Source organism: Citrus sinensis, chromosome 7 (assembly GCF_022201045.2).
Source record: "Citrus sinensis cultivar Valencia sweet orange chromosome 7, DVS_A1.0, whole genome shotgun sequence".
In the NCBI taxonomy this organism is placed as follows: Eukaryota; Viridiplantae; Streptophyta; class Magnoliopsida; order Sapindales; family Rutaceae; genus Citrus; species Citrus sinensis.
The window spans coordinates 7415891-7437247 of NC_068562.1; the positions used below are offsets into that span (position 1 = coordinate 7415891).

General features: G+C 35.2%; 3 protein-coding genes across 3 annotated transcripts; 2 read left to right on the forward strand and 1 right to left on the reverse strand.

Annotated features, from left to right (window-relative positions):
• Positions 1 to 26: 26 nt before the first annotated feature.
• On the reverse strand, positions 27 to 4173 carry LOC102624714 (probable GTP diphosphokinase RSH2, chloroplastic). Its single transcript, XM_006465850.3, has 6 exons — positions 2927 to 4173; positions 2625 to 2810; positions 1707 to 2167; positions 1157 to 1315; positions 731 to 1082; positions 27 to 535 (listed from the first exon to the last, which is right to left on the reverse strand). The coding sequence occupies exons 1-6, from the start codon at positions 3665 to 3667 to the stop codon at positions 227 to 229; spliced, it is 2208 nt and encodes a 735-aa protein (XP_006465913.2). The 5' UTR covers positions 3668 to 4173; the 3' UTR covers positions 27 to 226.
• Positions 4174 to 8951: 4778 nt separating this feature from the next.
• LOC102624441 (exportin-T) lies at positions 8952 to 16227 on the forward strand. The gene is made up of 14 exons (XM_006465849.4): positions 8952 to 11124; positions 11223 to 11312; positions 11462 to 11551; positions 11735 to 11839; positions 12107 to 12166; positions 12668 to 12730; positions 12825 to 12920; positions 13437 to 13601; positions 13980 to 14153; positions 14281 to 14346; positions 14428 to 14526; positions 14842 to 14988; positions 15537 to 15816; positions 15921 to 16227. The coding sequence occupies exons 1-13, from the start codon at positions 9400 to 9402 to the stop codon at positions 15624 to 15626; spliced, it is 2970 nt and encodes a 989-aa protein (XP_006465912.2). The 5' UTR covers positions 8952 to 9399; the 3' UTR covers positions 15627 to 15816; positions 15921 to 16227.
• A 2963-nt stretch (positions 16228 to 19190) lies between these two features.
• LOC102623967 (putative receptor-like protein kinase At1g72540) lies at positions 19191 to 21208 on the forward strand. Its single transcript, XM_006465847.4, has 5 exons — positions 19191 to 19640; positions 19751 to 19886; positions 19986 to 20122; positions 20205 to 20328; positions 20426 to 21208. The coding sequence occupies exons 1-5, from the start codon at positions 19251 to 19253 to the stop codon at positions 20986 to 20988; spliced, it is 1350 nt and encodes a 449-aa protein (XP_006465910.2). The 5' UTR covers positions 19191 to 19250; the 3' UTR covers positions 20989 to 21208.
• Positions 21209 to 21357: the final 149 nt, after the last annotated feature.

The window sequence follows — 21357 nt, forward strand, 5'->3', positions numbered from 1 at the left end:
AATGGAGTAAAGGAACACCGGAGTCATATGGTAACGGTAGTTTCATTCTCGGCAGAAATTCCGGAATCAAATTCTTAGCATATTGTCATGTTGAAACCAGTTAGACATAGTTTCTTCATAAAAGAACCATATAGCAGTTCTGTACAGATTAACACGTATATACAAAGAAACCAATTTTCACTTATTTGCTAAGTGGTACACTGTAAAAGCAACAATGAAATGAGGGTCAACTCCTGGAGCCAACCATGCTGGTGACAGCAGGTCCTGTGTTTGATACTGCCAGGCCTCGCTCATACATCCGCTGGATCTCCTCTCTGTATTCCGTTAAAGATTTGTCAGGTATAGCTGGAGTGAGCTCTACCACATCACCCATCTTCAACTTACATCTGGGATCACCTACTGCCTTGTGGTTCAGCCTTGGCCTCAATTCTTCCTTCAGAGGGAACCCATACGGCGACCATCTTGAGCTTCCCCGTCCGGCTCTTTCCAGCAAATCCATTACTGTGGAGTTTGTAGGAAACTCCTGCACTGACATCTGCAACATTCAAAAGCCAAACATAATCAGGCATGCACTAGAATAACGGATCTAGATAATCCCAAATATCATACACCCAACTGGCTCAATTATTGGCAAGAACGATGGTGGGGCAAGGGATCAACAATCACTGAAACTACACATGTATTTCCATTTCATGGATACATAGCATTGGAAATGATATTTGAAGCTTACCTTATCATTCTCAATCATGATGACAAAGACAGGTCCATCATGGCTGCACTGAGGCTTATAAGAAAATGGGCAATCATCAGCATGTGAGGGAAACGTGCATGGTGGCTTGATGGAGTCACCATTGCCAACACAAGAACGATCTTTGCTCATTGCCTCACACTGCCAGGTAAGAACCCATCTAGCCCACTCAACCATCTGAAGCACAAAAGAAGAATGCTGGCAATCACCTTCTTTGTATCTCCAATGAGCAGCAAACCCAAACTCAGCCTGCAAATGCATCTCTTTTGTTCGGATTTGAACTTCAAGTGGAACCAGACCTTCACCTGTCACCACTGTGTGAAGCGACTGATACCTATAAAACAAACCTAGAGTTAGAACAGTAGAATATTGCGTTCGTAAGATAACACCACTTGAGAGAAAATGTACCCGTTGAACTTGGGCCGGGTTATGTAATCCTTCATCTTTCCAGGTACTTCAGCCCACAACTGATGAACAACTCTCAGTGCTTGGTAGCAGTCTTCCTCATTTTCAACAATTAAACGAAGACCATGGATATCATGGATTTCATCCATGGTCAGCTTCTTTCTGCACAAGTTTGAATATTATCAAAATTCTGACAGATCAGAGCATGCCGTTCTGTTACTTCTCTTATAAGTGCATTTAAACTACATTCCCAAATATGAAAACATCACAAAATCTGAATTTCAAGACAGACAAAAGCATTAGTATGCTAAGAATCATGCTACTTTAAACTACTTGAACCAATTATTCATCAAATTGGGATCCATGGCTTAGACATACTGGTACAAGTTGAATAATTACACTCAGATAATGCAAGCAGAGGATTTTCCACAAAATGTGCCCAATTCCATGAATTGTTAAGAGTTGAAACTTCTGAAAACAGGCATGTGAGAGAGAGGAATATTCAGTGACAAAACTTTCACGAATAAGATTAGGGAGAGACGGGAGAACATACTTCAACATTTTGCAGTGAATGCTGTACAAGCTTTTATGCCGCCCACATAGATCAAGGAAGGAGATGTTTTTATCCTTAAGAGCTTGCTCTAATTTCTCTATTGCAGAAGTGATCATCGCCTCATCAAAACATTCTACAAGCTTAGAGGACAGTTCTGTGTGCTGATCTGGGTTAAGATGCTTGAAGCATAGGTTTTCTAGCTGCACCTTCCAGGTAGAGATTCCCAAACGATTAGCCAAAGGGACAAATATCTCCAATGTCTCCTTAGCAAACCTCTGTTGTTTGCACAAAGGCAGAGCATCGAGGGTCATCATGTTGTGTAGTCGATCAGCTAATTTGATAAGAACAGCCCTAGCATCTGCCATGGCGAGGAACATGGTGTGTAGCCGATCTGCTTCAACTGTTTTGCTTGCCGTATTGTTCTCACGTGCAAGCTTACTCAATTGACTAAGCTTTGAGACCTAGTAAATGGCACAAAGTACTAAATTAAATTCTTTTAATTATCCAAGCTCTTTCTGAAATTAATGCAACTCTGGATTCACAGTGTGCTGCAATACTAGAAACCAGCATATGCATGCAACAGCATCAACATTCAATACTTTATCTCAACATCAGCATCAACAATTTATATTCCCTAACTAATTAATGCATCTACAATATTGTGCTAACATATATTTCAACGCAGCTACTTTAAAAATCAAATACACAAATCCTAAAAGCATTGCACGTAACTTACTCTTTTAAAGGTAAACAATAAAACATTACAAGGGGCAAATCAACTTTGTATATTAGCAATTGAATGATCCATGAAAAAAGTTTATGCACGAACAACAAAATATAGCCCTAAGCATTGGATGAAAAAGCCTTTGTCCTAAGATTCCATATCATTTTATGCTAATAAAAATTCCTTTATCTTACCCCTTCAACCAAATCAGCAACTCCAGCTCCAAATGTCCTAAAAATATAGTCATAGCTCAAAAAAGCATCATCCAACGTGTCATGCAAGAGACCCGCAGCAACAACTGTGGAGTTAGCACCAATGGCGGCTAACAACATGGCAGTTTCTACGCAATGCAGCAAATATGGATCGCCACTTGCCCGCATCTACAACCAACAAACACAAAAAAATTCCCAGCCAACATCACCAAAAGTTCCAAACAATGAAATCCAATCAAAATTTAAACCAATTTCTCTATATATACATTTTCTTTTCTTTTTACCTGCCCTCTATGTGCCCTTTCAGCCTCATAAAAGGCCTTGATAACAAAATCTTCACGAAAGATTTTATGCTTCAATTGTGCATTAGCAAGGAATTCCTTAGCATAAGTCTCTAAATTACCCTCTACAATGTTATCCTCCATATTAAACGTTAATTCATCAATCAATGCCGCAGATGAACCCACATTCAAACCAGCATCACCGTTATGAACTCGAAAACTCGAAGAATCATAGTCTACACAAGACCCTAATGCATTCCTCACAAATCCATTGAACAAACCACTAGAACCTTTAAAAAAAGTATGAAAATTTACATTCACGTCAGCCTTTTCTCTTGCAGTTCTAATTGGAGGACTACTTCTAGAATAAGAATATGAACCATTACCACTACACGAAACCGGACCCTGAAACACAGAGACCGGACTTTGGTCCCTCTTCAGAGAAGAAGATGACCCACAAAGCTTACTCGGTGAATAAGCATAACCAAAAGAACTGCTCAGCTCTTTCAATTCTTCACTTCTGTAAGAGCCCATCTCCGAACTCGAAGAGAATAGGCACGACAGCCCTCCGATTGTCTGTTTCTGTGATGAAGGCGCCGCAGCCGTTGATGAGGTTGATGCTGAAGATCTCGAGTTCAGATCAAAATCATACGTTGTGTGGGCGTTGATCTGGTGCGTCGCCGAACACACACTACTCGGTGGACTCGCATACAGCGCTATTGTTGGTACCGCCATGCCGGTCATCACAACAAATCAAAAAAATTAAGAATTTTTTTTTTCCAATATCAGTTTCAGATTCCAACGAGAACCCAGATCGTGAAAAACGTTAATCAAGATTTGATTTTGATACGCACCCACTAATTGCTTCCACCTTAGTGGGCTTAAGATCCCAAAAATTTTGAAATTTGAGGTGATTTTACAGTAGAAATGAAAGATTCGGGAAAGGGGTTAATGTTTAATTTGAAAGATGCTGTATTTACAGATTTTATGGACAATTGTCGATAAAAAGAATAGAATTACATAGAATTTACATAAACTAACTCTGAATTTGTCAAAGAGGGAAAGTCAAACAATGGTTGGATTTTGCAGAAGCGAGTTTCCTCCTTTCTGCTTGATTGTCTAAGAAATTTTCTCTCTCTTTCTCGCTGAATCTTATTTGGCCAGTGGCCCAGTTGCCCCCGAAAGAAACAGTTAAATTACAGTGCTATCCTTGGATAGCGTGGACAGATTAGTTGTATTCTACAGTGTATTGACCTTATTTATTCATCTTTTCTAATTGGTTAGACAATTATATTTTTAAGTCTTTCACTTTTTGATAAGTATGTTTACGTCTTTCAAATGATGTAATTAACAACTTTAATATTTTACATTTGTTTTTTTATATATTACAATCAAAGCGCTATTGATATTTACAATCCAAAATCAGTCGGATTCTCCTTAATAATCTTATTATAATAAGTCTGAATGGCAATCCTCACTTAAAGTTAAAGAGAGAACTTACCCTCATTATTAATATTGAAAGAAAATCGATTCTATCCCAATGTGTGGAGCCCATTAACTCTTATTATACAGGGAAGTCAAGATTGTTGAGGGTGTTGACGTGCCAATTGGCTATGGGCCCATTGGCAGTCTGAATGGTAATCCTCACTTAGAGTTAGAGAGAGAACTTACCCTCATTATTAATATTGAAAGAAAATCGATTCGACCCCAATGTGTGGAGCCTATTAACCTCCATTATGCAAGGAAGTCAAGATTGTTGAGGGTATTGGCGTGCCAATTGGCTATGGGCCCATTGGCAATATTTTACATTTGTTTAGTAATGATATACGTACAAAAATTAAAGAAAATATAATTTTAATTATTAATTAAAGGATTAATTCTTAAATTGTTTTATTTTCTTGCACCTGAGATATGTAGACTAATAGTACATATGTCATTAATTATTGTTAAAAAAAATTATAGTAGCCAATGCAAAGAAAAATTGTTAATTGGCCGTGAGTAGTAATCCCCTCGGGAGGATTGGTTTTTTTACAGTATATTGTGTGCCTTCTAAGACATTGAAAAATTGACAAACGATGATAATTTGTTTTTGAACTTATCCTCTTTGAATCTTGATTTCTTAATCATTTTGTTGAGAATGATCATGGCATTATTGGGGCTTATTTAATTAAGGGATATTGTCATTTTTTAATTAAAATTAATATATATATTTCAATTACTTTCTCTATTTTATAATAGCTATTAAACTTTTAGTTGTATAAGTTTATAGTATTATCTTTATTTTTTAATATATTTTTATTCATATTTATTATAAATTAAATATTAAATATAAAAAATTAAAATTAAAAATTTAAGTATTTAAAATAATAACTATACTTTTAAGTATGAATAAAAAATTAATAATTTTTTAATTTTTCAAATATTTTTCTTATAATAATTATATAAAAAATTATCAAACAAATAATTTATTTATGTCCCTTTTCTTTTATTTTTATGTTAAAATTGATTTAAATATCATAAAAATAATAGAGAATAAATAATATATATTGATTTCACAATGAAAAGAATGATAATCTATTCCTTTAATTAATGATTGTATATTAATACATGGGAGAAATTTTAGAATAAATTAAAAATAATATAATTAATTGGTATATGTAATGTTACGTAAAATAAATATACATAAATTATAATATTATTTATTAATTATATAACTGATACGATAATCTACAATTTCTGCAGTGCAAAGATTCTGATTTAAGCAAAAGCAGCCGCTTCAGTGACCAAAATGATGTAATCACCGGCTTTAAGTGCATGCAAGTTGGGTAGGGTCCACCAATTGATATTTTTGATTTCTTGGATGAATCTAATCATTTTTAAGGATGAGGATTCCACTTAATCTTTCATCAAAAATCATCATCCTCCTTTTTCTAATTTTCGTTATGGTTGTGATGATCTCGTCATGCACATAATCATTGATGTTCGTGACTGAATAAAATACTCACACACTACCCAATATATCTAATAACAATCCTCTTTAGGTAAATAAATTAATAATTTGCTAATACCTATATTATTAAGAGAATGTATGGATAATATTTTCATGTGTTAAAATTTTATTTTTTAATTAAAAGTATTTGACAATAATAAAAAAAATTAAGTTATATTTATTAAAAATTAATCCTAATAAATTTTAGGTGACTTGATAATAGTTGGTGGGTGCAAATAAAAATCAATAAATCAGAATAATTAAAAAATTTTAAGTTATAATTAAAAATATGTGACGTTAATGGTTTGCATTGGGTAATTCGGTGTGGGAATCGGAATAATACGGGGCGCAAATTTTAAATGAAGAACTAGTATGAATAATGATAATAACGGGGGGGTATTTTAGACATTTAAGTGTAGAGACAGTGATATTTCCACGTCAGCTTCTCTTTGAACCTCTAGAACGCGCATGTCACCACGATAAGTACGCATTACGCACCCAAATTCCTCCGATTCTTTTATTTGTCTTTTAATGTTAAATTCACAGTTTCGTGAACGATGTTCGTAGCACGTGGCGTGTTCCAAGCGAAGACCACCGCCACGTGGTCAGCGCGTGCGTCGTACACGTGTTCATGAATGACGGCTGGTTAGGTGCCGGTGTTTGTTTTGTATGCGGTCACACTCGCACTCAGGAGTCAGGGCCAGCTTCTGTCACGGTCGGTGCACGTGCTTACTTTTCTTCGCCGACCCGGTCTGCTTGCTCGGCCTCCGCTATTTTAGGTGGCGTCGTTTTTTGCCGTCAAAGTCCACATTATTTTGCTACCGATTCCTTTTGAAATATCTTACTTATTTTTTAGTTTTATTATTATTATTATTATTATTATTATTATTATTATTGTTGTTGTTGTTATTATTAATCACTAAAAACGAGCTAACACTGTATTATACATAGTAAATTTAATCCAAAATTTTAATGATTTCTTAATCATATCAACTGAGAAGTATTTCATGAGTGCTGGTGATGATAGGAGCTGTAGTAGCTTTATATATATTATCGTTATTTTATTGAGTAATTTTCATTGACATTCGATTTGTTAGTTATTACAAAATATGTATCATAATTAACTCTCAATGCACTTACAAGCATAAATCAAAAGCTTTAGAGACTATTTGTGGGGCAATCAACTCGAACCATTTATTTTATGAGTGACGCGAAAAAGTGCCGACCATTAAACTAACCAGTAGCTAGATTCACACTTGAATATATTAATAAAACTTAAAATAACAAATAATCTTATTTATTATAGTTAGGGATGACAATTTTTTTCGAAATGGAGATCCCATTTGGGACGGAATTGAGATATATTTTTATTCTATAAAAAAATTTAAAGATGAGATTAAGATTTTTTTTTATCTCACTTACTTATACGAGATGAGAGTGAAATTTGTAAATCTCATCTCATCTCGTCTCATTGCCAACCTTAATTATAATTTTCACATGACTTGCTTCCCCCCCCCCCCAAAAAAAAAAAACGAAAAAAGCTAAGTGCGTGTTTATTATACGTAGATTCAATTTCTCTTAAAACAACATTATTCTCTGTCTCTAAAGAGAAGCTCTTTTAATTTATTTGCCTTTTTTTTATTTATAGAATTGGGTCTTTAAAATAATGTGTTGCGTGCCACGTTTTCAGAGGAGGATGAAATTGATTTGCTGGCACATCACATTGATATCCGATCCGTGTGTTTCCAAAACGTGCAAGCGAACTTTATGCATGAGTTGGAACGTGGGTTTCTGTTGCTTTGCTTATACGCTTCTGAAAATCGCGCAGCCACTCAATTCCAATAGTTTTGTTGATTTTATTGGTTCCAACTCCAAAGAATCTTCCATATGGCTAGGATCCAAAAATATTTTAAAATATAAAAATTTATTTTATGGATTGAGCTGACTAATGTTGTGTGAAGCCATATATTACCTATGGAGTTTACTTATAAATTAAAACTCCATCAATCATATAATAGAAAACAAATACGGCTCTAATAAAATAACTAATACAACTAATTTGTGCACTCAAATAAGAAACACAGTGATCAAATATTTTTAGGTGCGATACAAAAAATTAAATTCAGAGTAAAAGACATCCAGCTCTTTGAAGGTAAACATACGAATAACTAAATCCCGTCGTTTTAAAAATAGACAGTTAGATGTGTTTCATATAATCGACGTTCAAAACTCCGATAAATTATATATGTTTAGACAGGGTTAACGTAAGGGCATTAATATGCTATTGTCCTTCAAGTTTAATATACGAATCTTTATCTCTATCCATGTAGTTGAAATTTATGAACGAAAGGAGAGGTGGTTGCACGTTTTTAATATTGGGAATTTAGCTCACCATTTGGGCAAAAGCCCTAACGGGTCCGACCGTCCGAGAGTCATTTTCTCTTGACTTTTCGTCGGCAGCCAGCACATGATGACAACAAATGCTACATCAAAATTCGGTTCGGGCATCCTACCGGCAGAGTAGTTTGTTTTTTGTTGAATTGGGCTTCGGCTTGTGGTCCATCGTCTCTTTCATTCGATTTTATTTGGACTTGGCACTCATTAGACTTGTTTACCCATTCCTCATTTGGGCTTGGGCTTAGGCTCAATCCTAGTGGACTTCTAATGAGATATTAATCCCATAATACCTTAATAAAATGTTGTAATTCAACGACGATTGGTAACGGCGTCCTGGTTATTGAGGGACACGATGATTTGTTTACTGTCTACTGAACATATTTTCACTCCAGCCATCAGAAGAAAAAAAAAAAAAAAAAAAACATATTTTCACTCTATGATTCAGTGATAAACGTAGGCCCACTCAATCACACATCACAATCTTTGATGTTTTCTTCTACTCAGCAGATAAGATCTTGCCACGTGGATGAATCTACCTTTTAATTTATGGAATCAAGAGCGTCCAATCACAGCCAATCGGTGCCTCAAAGTCTTTTTTCAACATTGAAAGGGTATTTTGAGCAATTTACTCCTGGTTTAAAAATCCCCTCTTGAACTCACTTCTTCCATTTTCACATATAATTTTCATGTGAATGCGAAAAAAACCAAAAAAAGGAAAAAAAGAAAAACTAACCTATAAATATAATCTCCAATCCAAACACGTCCTAGGGTTTCTCTCTCCTGTATAACTCAAAACCCTGGCTTATAAGCACGCACAAATAGATTAATACATTCTAAAAGATCCCTCAGTTTCATCTGATCACAGTATAAGGTAAGCCCACAAAAACTCTTTTCTTCGTTCTACTCAAACCCCCTGAAAACCCGAGAAAATTTGATAAAAATTAAGTTAAAAATCGAAATTATTGTAAAAAGTCGAAACTTTCTGGGAGATTTCTGTACAAAGTGAAGAAAAATTATGTGGGTATTTCGCTTTTATTGGTGATTTTAAGAGAACGTGCAGAAAATCTTACTGGATATTGAGTTTTAAGAAATGGATGATCTCGAAAAAGCAATACTTTTTAGCTTCGATGAATCAGGTGCTATTGATTCAATGTTGAAATCACAAGCAGTGAACTTTTGTCAACAGATTAAAGAGACCCCATCAATATGTAGAATTTGTATTGAAAAGCTTTCGTTGTGCAATATTGTCCAGGTTCAGTTTTGGTGTTTACAGACTTTATCTGAGGTAGTTAGGGTTAAATATACATCGATGAGCTCAGAAGAGAGAAACTTAATCAGGGAATCTGTGTTTTCGATGGTCTGTTGTGAGTTGGTAGATGGTAAGAGTTCTATGAGGGTGTTGGAGAGTCCTGCATTTATAAGGAACAAGCTTGCTCAAGTGCTGGTTACTTTGATATATTTTGAGTACCCATTAATTTGGTCTTCAGTGTTTGTAGATTTTTTACCCCAGTTAAATAAAGGGTCAATGGTGATCGATATGTTCTGTCGGGTTTTGAATTCGTTGGATGATGAGTTGATAAGTTTAGATTACCCTCGAACTGCTGACGAATTAACTGTGGCCGCGAGAATTAAGGATGCAATGAGGCAACAATGTGTGGAGCAGATTGTTAGAGCCTGGTATGACATTGTGTCAATGTATAGGAGTTCGGATTTTGAAGTCTGTACTGGTGTGTTGGATTGTATGAGGAGGTATATTTCTTGGATTGATATTAATTTGATTGCAAATGATGCATTTATTCCTTTATTGTTTGAGTTGATTTTGGCGGATGGGTTGCCAGAACAATTTCGAGGTGCAGCTGTGGGATGTGTTCTTGCTGTGGTTTCTAAAAGGATGGATCCACAGTCAAAGCTGAACCTTTTGCAAACTCTCCAGATAAGTCGGGTTTTTGGATTGGTTTCTGAAGATGGTGAATCAGAGTTGGTTTCAAAAGTAGCTGCATTGCTTACTGGGTACGCAATGGAGGTTCTAGACTGTGTTAAACGGCTAAATGCAGAAAATGCTAATGAGGCTTCGAAGAAGCTTTTGAATGAAGTTCTGCCATCAGTGTTCTATGTGATGCAGAATTGTGAAGTGGACACGACGTTCAGTATTGTCCAGTTCCTTTCAGGTTATGTTGCTACAATGAAGAGCCTTTCCCCATTGAAAGAGGAACAACGTTTGCATGCAGGTCAGATATTGGAAGTTATTCTTACACAGATTAGATATGACCCTATGTACAGAAATAATCTTGATGTATTGGATAAAATTGGGATAGAAGAGGAAGACAGAATGGTGGAGTATAGAAAGGATTTGCTTGTTTTGCTGCGTAGTGTAGGTCGTGTAGCACCTGAGGTTACTCAGGTATTTATCAGAAATTCATTAGCTAATGCTGTTACATTTTCCGCCGACCGAAACGTTGAAGAGGTGGAAGCTGCACTTACACTTTTGTATGCACTAGGGGAGTCAATGAGTGAGGAGGCAATGAGAACTGGAGCTGGACACTTGAGTGAGTTGGTGCCAATGCTTTTGCAAACAAAGCTTCCTTGCCATTCTAATAGGCTAGTTGCACTTGTTTACCTGGAGACAGTGACAAGATATATGAAGTTCATTCAGGAGCATACGCAGTATATTCCTGCGGTTCTTGCTGCCTTTCTTGATGAGAGGGGTATACACCATCCAAACGTTCATGTGAGCCGCAGGGCAAGTTATTTGTTTATGAGGGTTGTGAAGCTGCTAAAAGCGAAGCTTGTGCCTTTCATAGAGAACATTTTGCAGGTATCATCTACTGCCCTTCTACTTTCAATCAATTTTATACTGTTTATGCATACACTCTTTCCATTAGTGTCTCATAATTTTTTGTCTGAACATTTCAGAGCCTGCAAGATACTATTGCTCGATTTACAAGTATGAACTATGCTTCCAAAGAACTTTCTGGATCAGAAGATGGTAGTCACATCTTTGAGGTATTTGATCCTATCTTTCTTCTACATAGGCATGCATGCACATTATACATTCATAAATATTAAAAAGACAAGTAGAAGCATTAAAAAAATTTTCTTCAAAGGGTATTGGGTGCTCTCTTTTGTTCTTACTGTTGTGCTGACTTTTGCAGGCAATTGGTTTATTAATTGGGATGGAAGATGTACCGCCAGAAAAACAGTCTGATTATCTTTCTTCATTGCTCACTCCTCTTTGCCAACAGGTTAGTTTCCTCCAATTTTATTTTTGCTTCTAGATCCCTTGTTCCTATTGTATAAAATTCATGTGCTTAAACCTATAAGTATTAACTTTTCAATAAAGTTTACGCATAATATATGTGTTATATCCCAAGTCTGCAAGAAATCTGCTAAGACATTATTTCTGAAGCAGAATTATTTATTTCCAGGTTCAGACAATGCTTCTGGATGCAAAAATGTTAAATCCAGAAGAGTCAACTGCCAAATTTGCAAATATTCAGCAGATAATTATGGCTATCAATGCTCTTAGCAAGGTGTTTTTCTCCATCTTTGACTTTTTATCATGATACCTGTTGCATTTTATTGGTGGTTATATCTCGAAAGGTTCATCTCTTAAACTTAGATGACAGTCTATATCGCTAATAGCAGTCATGCATTTCTAACAAAACTAATAACATTGTTCTTATATTGGAAACACATCATACTATTTTTTGTTTTTATGGTTTCTTACTTTTGATTTAATTATTAATTGGTATATTCGCTTCTGCAATTTGTTCTCACAATGTGTGTTTGTGATCCAGGGCTTCAATGAGCGTCTTGTAACCTCCAGTCGCCCAGCAATTGGTCTAATGTTTAAGCAGGTTGGAATTGTAGACTTTTTTCTCTGTCTCATGCCTAGTGCTTTTTTATTTTTGGAGCCCTTTTGTCAATTCTAGATACAGAACGTGGGGAGCCAAAAAATGATTGCATTTAGTTTTACAGTTTGTAGTTTTAACAAGTAGTATTCAGAATTATAAACAATTTGACTTTGCCTAGTAGACCCCGGCTTCAATTCTTTTAGCTAGTTACTCGTGTAGCTTTATAGAATTTATTAGTGGGGATTATGTTGGTGCATGACATATTGGTTTGTTATGTTCCTGCTATTCTGCAATTTTTTTCTTTAGATGCCTCTACCTGTTTTTGGGCCAGTGTTAAATAGGGTACTCTGTACATTCTGTGATGTAGCAATCTAGTTGATTGTGATATCTCTCTATTTGGTTCAGTGTATTCAGTATTTTGGTTCAGCGTATTCAGTATAGCCTATACCAGAGAAAACTCTAGTCGATTAATATTTATATTTAATTTGTTTCTTTCTGGTGCAGACATTGGATGTCCTCCTTCAAATTCTTGTCGTGTTTCCAAAGGTGGAGCCTTTGCGGTGCAAGGTAAGAGTTTAGAATTTGATCATGTGAGTGCACGGTTTTCTTGTTTTATTGACTCGGCATCTTGCCTAAACCTTGAATTCTGGTATTCTCACAGGTAACGTCCTTCATACATCGTATGGTTGACACATTAGGAGCATCAGTATTTCCTTATCTTCCCAAGGCATTGGAGCAATTGCTTGCAGAAAGTGAGGTATGGTGATTAGTTTTTAGCATAGTCCTTTTAAGGGGTGTTTATATGACAGCACAAATCTTTGGCATGCTATGGTTTTTGTATTGAGTTTTTAATTTTACTCCCGTGGATTTAATTTTTGAGTTTCCCTGTAATTAGTACTTGTTGCTAAGAATATGAGGAAACTGAAGAAAATAATGTTCTAATTAGGGTGGATTGAAAGTTTCTACTCAAAGATTGAAAAAAAAGGGGAAAACATAAGGGGTGGTTGTTTCATGTGTTCCCTTTTCCTTCCCGCTTTCATCTGTTGAATTCTTTGATTGGGATATTCTTCTTTTTCTTTTTTAATTTGATTAATTTGACCTATGTTGTTTGTATCTTTGGAAGACCTTCTATTTTCCTTAGAATTGGGGGTAATTACTTTAGAATTATTCTGTTTTTAGTTTTATAGTAATTGTGCTGGTTCAGTGACATTAATTGTTTACTCTCTATGTTTTCTGTGGTTATTTTCTGATTATGGATTGTGACCTGTTGCAGCCAAAGGAAATGGCTGGCTTTCTTGTGTTACTCAATCAACTTATATGTAAATTCAACACCTTGGTGCATGACATACTAGATGAAGTGTTTCCTGCTATTGCTGGTAGGATATTTAATATCATCCCAAGGGATGCCTTTCCTTCAGGACCTGGTACCAACACTGAGGTGAGGACAGTTATTGCAATTTTTTTTTCTCACAAACAACTACTAATTATTTTGGTTGCCTTTTTACAGTGGTCACGTTGTTATTCATTAGTCACATCATCATTTTCTTGAATTTTACGATGTAATCTTGTCCATGAATGTTAATGATTTAAGCTTAAATGGTCAGTCCTAGCTTAAACAGTATCAGAAGTTGCTTTTATATGCCTGGTTTTAGTTACTAGCTGAGAAAACTATGCTGAACCTGCAGATAGGATTTTGATTCCAATAGCTAAAATCCAATTGAATTCTGTACATGCAAAATTATTGGCTTGTCAAGCCAAACTTGTGGGTACATTTGGAAAGTTTTTGTACTGAGACCTTTTTCTTTTTCTCTTGTAGGAAATTCGTGAAGTACAAGAGCTTCAGAGGACTTTGTATACATTTCTTCATGTGATAGCCACACATGATCTATCTTCTGTGTTTCTTTCCCCAAAAAGTAGGGGCTACTTGGATCCAATAATGCAATTGTTACTGTACACATCTTGTAATCATAAAGATTATCTTATGAGAAAGGTGTGTTACTTCTTGGGATTTTTTTCAAAATTGCATTTGGGTTTCTCCATTTTGATCTCACTGGCTTGGACTATCTGAAATATTAAAATGATGTGAAGAGACTCTAAAATTTTTCACCTTTGTGTAGGCATGCGTGCAAATATTCATCAGGTTAATCAAAGATTGGTGTGCCAGGCCTTTTGTAGAAGAAAAGGTATGCTATATACTGAAATTTCATATGTTATGTTGGAAGAATTCCTCTCTCTCTAATGGGATAAGTCTTATTGTCGTTTAGGTACCTGGTTTCCAAAGTTTTATGATCGAGGCCTTTGCGATGAATTGTTGTTTTTACAGCGTTCTTGACAAATCCTTTGAGTTTGGTGATGCCAATACGGTAGAAATCTGTTTCTATTTTTCTTATGCATTCTTCATTGTCTAAGATTTGCATACTAGTAGTCCCAAGGTTAGAACTTGATAAACTTAGAATGATGTAATATTAATTGTAATTTGTTTGTTCTGGATGTAACATATTTCTTAGTGGTGACAAGGGCACGTATGGCTGGTAAGATGGGAGTGTTATATGATTGGGAAAGTTTAATAGATGATATTGATCTGTATAATCTTCGGTGTGTGTAGGCTGGTTGAAATTTTTTATTAAATAATGTATCCTATTAATGTGGAAGTTGTTACTCTTAATCTCTCTATGCAGCTTGTTCTGTTCGGAGAAATTGTGTTGGCTCAGAAGGTCATGTATGAGAAGTTTGGCAATGATTTTCTTGTTCACTTTGTAACGAAAGGCTTTCCATCAGCACATTGTCCTCCAGATTTGGCAGAACAATATTGCCAAAAGTTGCAGGTAATGGGATCATCCTATAAATTTTTAATATATATATCTAAAGAAAGATTATCCCTGTGGATCTTACATTTCTATTCATGTGTCAGTTTTGTGTATTTAGATATGAACTTCTATTAATCTTCTATCATTGGTGTGTAAGTGTTTGTTGTTGGAAGGGTGGGTTGGGGGGGGGGGGGGGGGGTGTTTGTGTGTTTTTTCATTTTTTCATTGCATGAATGAAAACCAAATCCACTCGTGACCCACATGAATGGAGTTCAAAACCCAGACTTAAGATATCACTGCAAGAGGTTTTACCAGTTGATCCTACTGGCACCAACGGCTAATATACATCTATACTTTTAAGTGAATGAATGGTTTTCTGTTCAAAAGTTCTAAACTGAAGTTAGCTTTTGAAGTGATATGTTGGTTGGTTGACAATTTAGAGTTTAGACTGGATCCTTCTTTAGTAAACCGAGCCCGTATGATTGCTGAGACATTAATAAATACATGAACTTTTACAGGAAAGAACTCTAAATTTTTTTTTGTGCTTTGATTGTATCTTTCTGCAGGGTAATGATATCAAGGCATTGAAATCATTCTATCAGTCACTGATTGAAAAACTGAGAGTCCAACAGAATGGAAGCCTTGTTTTCAGATAGCATCCAATTTTGGTTATTGATTTTGCAAATTCAATACTGTTGGCAGTGCTGTTTGTCATCTTGCTGTCAGATTGTCCACTCATCAAAACTTGAATTTGACATGAATTCTACATGTTGCGCTTACCTCAATGTGTGCCGCGGGGTTTCTTTCTGTAAATAGGAAACTGTGTCCGTTTTAACGGACAGTGAGGTGCGTAAACTTGCAAGTGTACCTGAATATTGATAAACCTTGTATCTCCTTTTCTCTCTGATTCTTGTGTGTTGGCTGATTGTTCCTTTACTTTGATCCTGCAGTTTGTAGATTTTCGGGATAAGGGTTTTTGATCGCAAAGAAGTCGGAGAGTTGTGCCATAATTTTCTGTATCACTTTTACCCCAGAAGCTCGGCTCAAAATTTTTTCACGCAATATGTTTTGTAATTGCTCAGTTTTTGTTTGTAAAATGGTCTTAATTTTGTTCGGCCATATTATTACTTTCTTTACCATCATCACATTTTTGGGACATAAAATTGCTTTATGTGACAAAGCAAGCGTAAAGATCAAGAGAAAAGGGAACTGAAATGGAAGAATATATTGTATATATAAAAATTTTAAAACGAGATAGACCCGAGATGTGGCCTGACGCTTTGTCAAAATGCCCGACAAGATTAAATGTTAAATGTGAAAACAAGTAATATCTAGAACATTGAAAATTTACATAGATGGGTTATTGTCGTCGTTATCTTATGTTCATAATTGTTTGTACACATTTCAAATATGGTCTGTTCTGGCAGACAACAATTTTTTTTTAACAAATGATTTTTCACGTGAAAATGGACAATGGAAATCTTGAATCAGTGATGGGCAATAATGAGCCTTTTTTCTTTTCTCTAATATGTGATTTTCACATTGTCAAAACTCATCATTAAACTTCTTTTGATTTAGTAATTCGGGGGGCTAAATGCGTTTTGGGTGCGGCTGTTTTTCCATCTGCGTTGTCATAAATCATTCAACATTCCGAAAATTAGACTAAATGAAGTTGATATATAAATTTGAGCATTTTATCCCTTGGCATCGGTCGTTTCACGCGCAAGGGAATTCATCGATGGATATATTGAAACATATGTCATTATATAGGCCTTTTTTTTACTATTATATTATAAAATACATTACAAATCTATTGATAAGTGAATCATAAACCTGTCGAGACTTACTTTTATGTGTCATAGTTGAAGTTCAGCCTAAAAAGTTTAATCTAGTTAAAATAAATTCTTAAAGATAAAAGCATACTTCCATAACATAAGAAGAGACTCAAATTTTTGATCAGTCGAAAGAGGTGCTCTTTTTTTTTTTTTTTTTTTCTCTAATGGATCAAAATCTTTCCTATAAACTGAGTCAATTGATAAATATACAAATTGAAAACTACTAAACTTTTTAAGTTATAATTAATCTTTAGTGTGGATGTTCCCGTGATTTTAAAATGCATTGTTATGAGAACATAAAATAACACAAACTCGAATGCAATAAAAGTTTAACAAACACAACATCCTCACTTTCTATTTTATTTCCATTTTATTTGTAAGTAAAGATTTTTTTAAGTCATGTAGTTGTCTTTTTTTTCTCGTCCTGCTAAAGGTCGAAGGTGGTTGTAAACAACAAAGCAAGCCCCACAAATCACGAAATGAGGATGTCACCAATAGTCACATCACAAAAGGGTTTTGATTAGAACAATTTTGAAAGAATTTGAGAGATATTTCCAGAAGGTTTTAATTATCTTACATGATCACGGAAGATGTATGATTTTTCTACAGTCGTTGGATAAAAATTCAACGGTTGTGCAAATAACATGATTTTATTATTTTATATTTTTATAACCGTTGAATTTTCATTAAATAATTACAGAGGAATCATATATGTCACATGATTACGTATGATTACAATCTCCTTTATCCAAAGACTTTGATTAGAATTATTGAGAGAAAAATTTGGTTTACTATAAAAATTGGTTGTTTAACTTTCTTTGCTTAGAAACCGTCAAGCAAGAATATTTGAATTTTACTACATTTTGGGATCCGACCGTGCGCCCATCATCATTTCTTCCCAAGACTGAAGACTCCCCTTCATGTTGGGTGCCACCTTTTTGGAAATTAAAAAAAAAAAAGTGAACTTTTTATCTATTTAGTTTATATTCGATCAACTAATAAATTCTCATTAAAATAAATCAAAATAGATCACAAATCATTCTTTGAACAAGTTGGCGACACTTTTTCATATCACACGTACTAGTACACGTATGTTTGGATTGTTCAAATTATTCAAGACAAGGCTAATTTATATTATATTATGTGATGAAGTATTAAAAAAAAATCATTTTTCAAAAACTGTAATAAAATTTTCACATTTTAAAACAAAAAACTGAAAACTAATTTACTCATGATTTAATTATCTAGTCATATCAATTAGAGGTGACTCGGGGAAGAAATTGAATTAATAGAAGGAGAATTAACATTGGAATAAATCGAGCAGCCCGCCATTGACGATGAACTATTTTACTAGCTTTGTAATTGCAAAGCAACTTCCTGTAGTTGTTCCCTCCTTGTTAAGCTGTTGAATCTAATTGCGAAGCTGATACATACAGTTGATTTGTAATAAAAATTGCACAAACCATTCTTTAGATCTTTCCAAGAAATTGGTGATTAATACGACGTATCATTCTATAAAATTAATATCATATAGAAAAAAAAAATTGTTAGAGCAAGATAAGGTGTGTATACTCAATACTATTATTATAAAACTGTATGTAAAATTAGTATGAGAAGAAGCGAAGAAAGAACAAGTGGATACGTTGCAATTAAAAAAGTGTCTCAGTATTAGGTGTGTATTCTCTTTTATCGTGTGGTCTCCGAAAGTCCAGCACAGGAAATCTCTGTGAAGTTCCAATTGGCCCTTTAATTATACGTCAAATAGACCCAAGTCAATGACTTTATTCTAATGGTAGCTTAAGAAGAAAGATTGCCACGTAATTAATCGTAAGATCAACAAAGCAAACCATACATTGATTTTTTTTTTTTTCATAATTGTATTATAAATAAATCCTTTTGTCCTGTCTTTATTCTCATCATTACATTATCCTTCATGATTACAAACGAACCCAGACATGACAAAATAAAAGTGAACACCAATGGAGTTTTTGCAGGTGAAAACGGCTGTAACAAATAGCTAAGAAAAAAATCAGATTTGTCGCATGACAAAATTCTAAAGAAATCCTTAAAATCCAAGATGGAATCCTTCCAATGTTTCAAAGTCAAGATGTATGGGGCCGGGTCATTTGTGCCCTCAAAAAGCTAGTAAAGAACTTATGATGACTCTTTATAAAGTAAAGACTTTACACGTTATGACTCACAAAAGATCATATTAATAATTCATCTGGATTAATGTATAAAGTAAGTTGGTGGTTGTTATTCATCAAAGTCAAGAGAATTTTTTTAAGGCCTCTAAACGAGCGGTAACACAATATATCCTTGCTTTCTCATTACGGTTTGAGCAAATTTAATTGACTTAAAAAAACTGACTATATATATTGAACCAAAATGTGATAGAACACTGGTACCACATAAGCTTGCCACATTACTTTAAAAAATCATAGCATGGCTCTCATCAAAAGCTTCACTTGGAAAATCATTCTTCCTAGTTGCGTCAAGGCCACAAACAAGCCATCTTCTAAGTCTAAAGTTCATGTTTCCAACCAGGTCTCTATGCAGAGACTGTTACTCACTGATGTGAGTAACCCCGGCTCGCCGATTTCGCTGAATGAGTTATCAAGCTCCCTGGTTGGATCAAATCTTCATGTCTTTACACTCAAGGAGCTGCAAATGATAACGCATAATTTTTCAAGGAGTGATTATTTGGGAGAAGGTGGGTTTGGGAAAGTGTACAAAGGCTGCGTCGATGACAATCTCAGGCCTGGCTTGAAGGCTCAACCTGTTGCTGTTAAAGTGTTGGATGTGAATGGCTCTCAAGGCCATAGAGAATGGCTGGTGACTGGTTTTTAATTTCATATGTTAATTACTAGTCCACTACTATTTAATTAAAATTTTAATTTCTTAATTGCAGTGATTGGTCTTGATATTTATCTTTAATTTTCCAGGCTGAAGTAATCTTTCTTGGACAATTGAAGCATCCCCATCTTGTCAACTTGATTGGATACTGCTGTGAAGATGAGCACAGGCTTCTTGTTTATGAATACATGGCACTAGGCAACTTACATGATCAGCTTTTTAAGAGTATGCATAGCATTAATTAATTCTCTCAAAAATGCCACCTCATATACGATAATTTTTAGGTTATCACTAATTAATCTTATTTAAAAAAAAATAATGCAGATTATTCTTCAACATTACCTTGGTTAACGAGGATAAAAATTGCAATAGGAGCTGCACGGTGTCTCGCTTTCCTCCATGGAGAAGAAAAACCTGTCATATATCGAGATTTTAAAGCTTCAAACATCTTATTGGACTCGGTAAATGTCTTTTTTGTTTCTCATATTTTCCAAGAGATTAACATTCCATGAGCATACAGGTGACCTTTTATTTGACGTCCAGGATTACAATGCTAAGCTCTCGGATTTCGGCTTAGCTACAGACGGTCCGCAAGGAGAAGATTCTCACATCACAACTTGTGTCATGGGCACTGAAGGATATGCAGCTCCTGAGTATATCAATACAGGTACTATTTTATGAACGGAGCAGAGTTCGAACTCTGGAGTTTTTACCTTTTAGTACTAGTCTGAGAGATTTTACCGATTAATCATAAAATTTTGCAGGTCACTTGACGACTATGTGCGATGTGTTTAGCTTCGGGGTTGTGCTACTAGAGCTGTTAACCGGCCGGCGATCGGTTGAAAAGAACCGTTGTAAAAGAGAGAAGGATTTGGTCGAATGGGCAAGGCCAATGCTGAAGGATTTCACCAAACTTGACCAAATAATAGACTCGAGACTTGAAGGTCGATACTCAACCGAAGGGGCTAAAAGGCTGGCTGCAGCAGCTCACCAATGCCTTAGCCATAACCCAAAGTCGCGACCCACAATGACCACTGTGGTCAAGGCTTTGGAGCCTCTCTTGGACTTGAATGACATCCCAATTGGACCCTTTGTGTACACTGTAGTTCCACCTGGTGATCATGGTCATGGCCAAAAAAGTTGTGGGCAAAAGAAAAATGAGAAACGAGGGGACGGGGGAAAAGAGAAGGAGGATAAAAAGGAAGAAAAGGGCCGAAACCGGCGTCGAAAACGTCGTTGCGTTAGGGTAGTGAGGTCCAGAGATGTATATTCTGATACTGCTTTGTATAAAGCTCTTGGAACTAGTTTGTACTCTCCCCGTAACTAAGCAGTGGGCTAGCTAGAATGACATAAAACAGAAATGTGATACTTTTGTTTATTTTTTATCTTTTTGGTCGTTATGACTTTTGTATCCGTAAAAGAAGATAATGGGTATTAACACTAATGATCTGCCCGTCCAATTGTGAATTTTTTTTAAAAAAAAAATTGTCCAATTGTGGACTTTGAATCAGCCAGTTTTCAAATTATTCATTGATTTCACATAATATTCATCTTATTGCTGGGTTTATTGCTTCTTTTTCAGAATCATTTTATATCTTGATTTGGAGAGACTTTCTAGTCTGTTTTTATAGATACTTTACCATATATAGCATCCGAACATAAATCCTTTAGGGCATGCAAGCAAAGTGATTCAAAG

Coding starts and splice junctions, on each gene's coding strand:
- LOC102624714 (XM_006465850.3), bottom strand. CDS start 3,667: ATGACCGGCATGGCGGTACCAACAATAGCGCTGTATGCGAGTCCACCG. Junction 2,168..2,624: donor TTGCTGATTTGGTTGAAGGG/GTAAGATAAAGG, acceptor GCCATTTACTAG/GTCTCAAAGCTTAGTCAATT. Junction 1,316..1,706: donor ATTCACTGCAAAATGTTGAA/GTATGTTCTCCC, acceptor AAACTTGTGCAG/AAAGAAGCTGACCATGGATG.
- LOC102624441 (XM_006465849.4), top strand. CDS start 9,400: ATGGATGATCTCGAAAAAGCAATACTTTTTAGCTTCGATGAATCAGGT. Junction 11,313..11,461: donor ATGGTAGTCACATCTTTGAG/GTATTTGATCCT, acceptor TGACTTTTGCAG/GCAATTGGTTTATTAATTGG. Junction 13,602..13,979: donor GACCTGGTACCAACACTGAG/GTGAGGACAGTT, acceptor TTTCTCTTGTAG/GAAATTCGTGAAGTACAAGA.
- LOC102623967 (XM_006465847.4), top strand. CDS start 19,251: ATGGCTCTCATCAAAAGCTTCACTTGGAAAATCATTCTTCCTAGTTGC. Junction 19,641..19,750: donor AAGGCCATAGAGAATGGCTG/GTGACTGGTTTT, acceptor TTAATTTTCCAG/GCTGAAGTAATCTTTCTTGG. Junction 20,123..20,204: donor CAAACATCTTATTGGACTCG/GTAAATGTCTTT, acceptor TTTGACGTCCAG/GATTACAATGCTAAGCTCTC.